Source organism: Scyliorhinus torazame, chromosome 4 (genome assembly GCF_047496885.1).
Source record: "Scyliorhinus torazame isolate Kashiwa2021f chromosome 4, sScyTor2.1, whole genome shotgun sequence".
In the NCBI taxonomy this organism is placed as follows: Eukaryota; Metazoa; Chordata; class Chondrichthyes; order Carcharhiniformes; family Scyliorhinidae; genus Scyliorhinus; species Scyliorhinus torazame.
In genome coordinates this window covers 214,092,572-214,098,571 of record NC_092710.1, presented here as the reverse complement: position 1 = coordinate 214,098,571, position 6,000 = coordinate 214,092,572, and the positions used below count along the sequence as shown (strand labels likewise).

The 6,000-nt window shown below is 44.6% G+C and overlaps 1 protein-coding gene across 1 annotated transcript; it reads right to left on the bottom strand.

The window, feature by feature from the left end:
• Window positions 1-492: 492 nt before the first annotated feature.
• LOC140410738 (actin-binding Rho-activating protein) lies at window positions 493-3,791 on the bottom strand. Its single transcript, XM_072499250.1, has one exon. It carries the CDS (start codon window positions 3,598-3,600, stop codon window positions 3,136-3,138), a length of 465 nt encoding a protein of 154 aa, XP_072355351.1. The 5' UTR covers window positions 3,601-3,791; the 3' UTR covers window positions 493-3,135.
• Window positions 3,792-6,000: the final 2,209 nt, after the last annotated feature.

Sequence of the window (6,000 nt, the reverse complement as noted above, 5' to 3'; positions counted from 1 at the left end):
CACCATTATATTTCCCACCTCAAACGCCATCCATTTATTGACCAAAATCGGCATCCCTTTTGTTTTAAAATCCAACCCTGAATGAACTGAATGAAACACTTGCCTTACCCATTCCATCCTCAGCCTAATCTGGTCCCCCACCTTCAGGTGAGTCTCTTGTAGCATAGCCACATCCGCCTTCAATCGCTTCAAGTGTGCCAACACAATCTTGACTGGCGCATTCAATCCTCGCATGTTCCATGTGACCAGCCTGGTAGGGGAGTACCCTGCCTCTTCCCCCCCCTCCTCCCCACCGATCAACCATAGTCCCTCTTGGGCCAGCCTCTGGCCCATGTCCAGCACCTCCCAGGCCTGCCCTTGGGCACCCACCATCACCCTCCTCTTACGCTTTAAATACCTGTCCCCTGTCAGCAGTACTTCCCCCACCCCCCCAGATCCCCCAGCAACAGTCCCTTCCCCATCCACCCACTGACCTTCCACTCAGCTCCCCATTACGCTTCCGTGAACCAACCCATCCAGCTAGCCTGGCGGCCCCCGCCATGGCGCCTAGCATCCTACCCACCCCCCCGCTTGAACATTAGTGCAAACAAACCAAAAACAATTCCTCCCCAAATCCAAACAAAGAGGTCAACCCCAATAACATCCCCATACAAAGATCCCCCACACAACTTGCATAGTCCAGTACCAGATGAACAAATGTTTGATAAGTTATAACTCTTTATATTTTTGACAACAGTACCAAAGCTTCCTCATCAGAATGCCACGAACCCTGCTTGTTTTGAATGTTATCTGCTGAATGTGGAATCCCCACTGAAAATTGTTCTTGCGTTGAATACCCATCTGATGAAAGAACTTGAGGATATCTATTAGAGTCATTACAGCAAGAAAACAGGCCCTTTGGCCCAACTTGTCCATGCCACCCAGTTTGAAATGAAATGAAATGAAAATCGCTTATTGTCACGAGTAGGCTTCAATGAATTTATTCTGAAAAGCCCCTAGTCGCCACATTCCGGCGCCTGTTCGGGGAGGCTGGTACGGGAATTGAACCGTGCTGCTGGCCTGCCTTGGTCTGCTTTCAAATCCAGCGATTTAGCCCAGTGAGCTAAACCAGCCCCTTTTTTATACACCACTAAGCTAGTCCCAATTGCCCACATTTGGCCCATAACCCTTGATAAACAGCTTTTCCATATAACTGTCTAAATGCTTTTTAAAAGACAAAATTGTACCTGCCTCCACTACTACCTCTGGTAGCTCGTTCCAGACATTCACCACCCTCTATGAAAAAATTGCTCCTCTGGACCCTTTTAAACCTCTCCCCTCTCACTGCAAACCTCTGCCCACTAGTTTTAGACTCCCCTAACTTTGAGAACGAAAGGAAGGAAAATCGCTTATTGTCACAAGTAGGCTTCAATAAAGTTACTGTAAAAAGCCCCTAGTCGCCACATTCCGGTGCCTGTTCGGGGAGGCTGGTATGGGAAAGATGTTGCCTACCTACCTTATCTAAGCCTCTCATTATTTTATTGACCTCTATAACTTCACCCATAAGCCTCCTACTCTCCAGGGAAAAAAGTCTCAATCTATCCAGCCTCTCCTTATAACTCAAACCATCAAGTCGCAATAGCATCCTCGTAAATATTTTCTGCACTCTTTCTAGTTTAATAATATCCTTTCTATAATAGGCGACCAGAACTGTACACAATTTTCCATGTGTGGCCGTACTAATGTCTTGTACAACTTCAGCAAGACGCTCCAACTCCTGTATTCAATGGTCAAAATGAAGAAGGAGGCATATGACATGTATCGGCAGCTGGGATCAAATGGACCCCTTGAAGGATATAGTGGTTGACGGAGTAAGGTTAAGAGAGAAATCAGGAGGGTAAAAAGGCAACATGAGATTGCTTTGGCAGATAAAGCAAAGGAGAATCCAAAGATCTTCTGCAAATACATAAAGGGCAAAAGAGTTACGAGGGAGAGTAGGGCCTCGTAAGGATCTACAAGGCCATCTATGTGCGGATCCATAAGAGATGGGTGAGATCCTATTGGTGGATCCTTTTTGTTGGTGGTGCACATGCCATAGCATTTTTTTGTCATTAAATGCCAAAGGGGCAGCAGGTAGCACAGTGGTTAGCACAATTGGTTCACAGCTCCAGGGTCCCAGGTTCGATTCCCGGCTTGGGTCACTTTCTGTGTGGAGTCTGCACGTCCGCCCCGTGTCTATGTGGGTTTCCTCCGGGTGCTCCGGTTTCCTACCACAGTCCATACATGTGCAGGTTAGGGGAATTGACCATGCTAAATTGCCCTTAGTGTCCAAAAAGATTAGGTGGAGTTACTGGGTTACAGGGATAGTGTAGCAACGTGGGCTTACGTAGGGTGCTCTTTCCAAGGGCCGGTGCAAACTCAATGGGCTGAATGGCCTCCTTCTGCACTGTAAATTCTATGATGTCCCATTGGTTCTGCTGTCTTTGAAAATTCCAGAAGATCACCTTGCAGTGAACTGATATGATGTTGCGTTTTCTCTGATGCATAAACCAGTCGCAAGCTATTTTTTTTTCATTTTGAACGTCATTCATGTATGTGAAGAAGAAAAAAGATCCCAACACAGTTCCCTGAGGCACAGTGGAGAGGATATTTCTAGCACAGGATGATTCCCACCATACACCACTCTATCAATCTGTGTTGATAAGGAAGTGTTGCTATCTTTGTAATTCTTCAGCTATGTAAATAGATTGTTACACTTTATTTACACACGAATCTCAAAAATATTTACAGTTAAGGAATAACCGGGTAAGTCTTTTCAATTCTGAGAATAGATGATTGTCCTGAAACATTTACTGTTTTTCTTTTCATAGCTGAGCATTTCCAGAATGTTCTGTTTTTGTTTACCGTCCCAGCATCCTAGTGGTTTGCTTCTGTGCCAACTTTTATATTTTGCAGCCTACAAGTGCATTAAAGTTCTTTTACTATAAATCCTCCACCTTTCAGGACAAATAAACGCAGGTTTTTGACCTGCTGCTGTGTTTTTCAATAAGTCAGCCTTATAGTAAGCCTAGCTTCGCTATACTGTAACCACAACGCAAGGTGCGACTTAGACGCACTACCCGGTCTCGTTTCTTATAGACTAACTGAAAGCCATCTTCACTCCAGCAGTGTGATGAGAGCGCGATCATCCCTTCCTTGCCAAAGCATTTCCCCATCAAAGTGGACCAGACCATGTTTCCTGGCTCGCAGCAAGATCCCCACCACTTTATTGGAAATTGTCACGTAGGCGTCAAACAATCTGCCAAAGGTTACGCAAATGTTTCCATCCGGCCCGGCTTCTCCGTACCTTCTAATAATATAAAGCAACTCTTCGACTTCTTTCCCGACCAGGACATGTGCATCTTTGCCCCTCTGCTCGGTCTTAGATCCCCTTTGGGGATGCCCGTATTCTTCTGCCCCTCTCTGCAGCCGCAACGTCGCCGCACGGGAGCCACTGAAAGGATTGCACCTCTGGTACTCCAAGTGGCCATCAGCCCATTGCTGCCACTTGTGTCTCAGTCTCACTGTTCCGTCCTGTCCTGGCGCCTCTGGCACTCTGCGATTGGCCCCACTTTCTGCCATTCGTTTTCCCAATGTATTCTCAGGATCCTCTAATCCTGAAAGGACATCATTTATTTCCTCAGAATGGACAGACGGATTCGCTTTTACCTTATCCACCCGCACATCGTCATCATCATCCCACTGATATTGGGAGAGTTTCAGACGAAGCCTTGTACACCGCAGTCTGGCTGTCAGTCCGCGGGTCACCTGCCCATGGCGGGATCACTGTGATTGACAGATTAATCAGCCAATAGAAGGACCACCGCATCAGGGATTGCCCTTTGGACAATGTTGCAATCTCCCAGTAAGACTAAATTAAACTACTTACCGTGTGGATGAATAATTCGCTCTTTAGTTTACTCGCTTCTTTTGAGTTCTCGAGGAATTAAATTCCCAGCTCAACTATGCCCAGAGAGATGGGCAAGGTTCAGATAGATTTGAAGCAGCGAGTTAAAAGAAAAGATTTGCATTTATATCGCAGGGCCTTTCGTGACCTCAGGATGTCTCAAAATGTTAATGAAGTACTTTTAAAGTCACTGCTGTATTGTGGAGATAAGGCCAGACATTGTCACAGACAAAATTCATTCTTGTTATGTTCTGTGTTTTGGCCGTAGTAAAGATCAACTCAGAACATCTAGTTCTTTGATTAGGAAAATTTATGAATAAGATGAACACGTGGAAAGATAACTAACGAACTATGATACAAACGGTAACAAAATAAATGAATTCAGTGAATTCACCTGGAGCTACTTTTAGTGTGACTTTCCTCTTATACAACTTACTACTAACTGGCAGATATCTCGACTCACATGGTAGATCTCTTATCGCCACGAGCTGATTGGAGGCCACATCGATAACTATATACAACAGCTGTACACAACAGCCCAGATAGGTTCAAGTTCTCTAACCTTTGAAGGAACAGAGAGGGGTGATGGCAGTATGTATATATAAGAACTTTCAAAAATCATTTGATAAAGTACAACATGACAGATCAACTATACATATCTTTGATGTGTGATCTACCCTGTACTCTGGTTACTTTCAGCTGGTTAATGCAGCCTGCTACCTCGGGAACAGTGCACACTTTTAAGGGAATTGCAGACCCAAACCAGCAAGATTCCTTTTCAGTTGACTTTTCAGCAGACTGCTGACTGCTTTGCAGAATACTTCCGGTCTGTTTACAAGCAGGACCCAGACCTTCTTGTTGATTGCTATTTCAACTTATCGTCCAGCGCTCATGTCCACATGTCCGTCCTTGTCCTGTTGCAATGTTCTAATGAAGCCCAGGACAAACTGGAAGAACAGCACCTCATCATCCGGTTAGGCACGTTACAGCCTTCTGGACTTACATTGACTTCAACAACTTCAGACTGTGAATTCTCTCCTCCGCCTTCACCCCATTTTAATTTCTATCAATTTATTTTCATTTATTCGATTGATCTGTTTTCCCCTCACCATTGTTCCCCCTCCCTCTATCCCACTTGAGCCATCTGATCCTAGTTGCCCTTTGACACACCGCTCACCTTTGTTCTACAATTCACACATTCTAATCTCTTGAAGTGCCACTATCAGCACCCTTCTTAGCCTTGATCACCACCATTTACATTCCCTTTGTCTTCTGTTCTTGACATATTTGTCAATGTTCACCTATCGCTGGCCCCCTATCCAGCCCCACCGCTCCACCCTCCACTACAGTATAAATCTGACCCCATTTCCATTTCTCTCTAACTTTGACAAAGAGTCATCTAGATTCGAAGTGTCAGCTCCCTTCTCTCTCCGCAGATGCTGTCAGACCTGCTGAGATTGCCCAGCATTTTCTGTTTTTGTTTCAGATTCCAGCATTCGCAGTAATTTGCTTTTAATTCCTTTTCAGTTTCCTGTGTTTCCATAATATAGTTTCTGTTCACTATACAGAATTTCCTTTGTAAGCATATGCCTTGTTTTAACTTGATTTCTAAGCCGTGAATGTGAAAGGATTTGTGGGAGATGGTGAGGGGAAAACAGATCAATCGAATAAATGAAAATAAATTGATAGAAATTAAAATGGGGTGAAGGCGGAGGAGAGAATTCACAGTCTGAAGTTGTTGAAGTCAATGTAAGTCCAGAAGGCTGTAACGTGCCTAACCGGGTGATGAGGTGCTGTTCTTCCAGTTTGTCCTGGGCTTCATTAGAACATTGCAACAGGACAAGGACGGACATGTGGACATGAGCGCTGGACGATAAGTTGAAATAGCAATCAACAATTTATTTCAAATAAAAAGATAGAAATAAAAACACATACACCAGCAATACTCAATAGGTATAATAAAACAATGCAATTTCTAAGTAGCGAAAAAGGAAAACAAGGATGCATTGATAGGAACATAAAATCAGGGCTGATTTGCTCTCTGACGGGGGAGGGCGAGTTAGTGCCGGAACCGA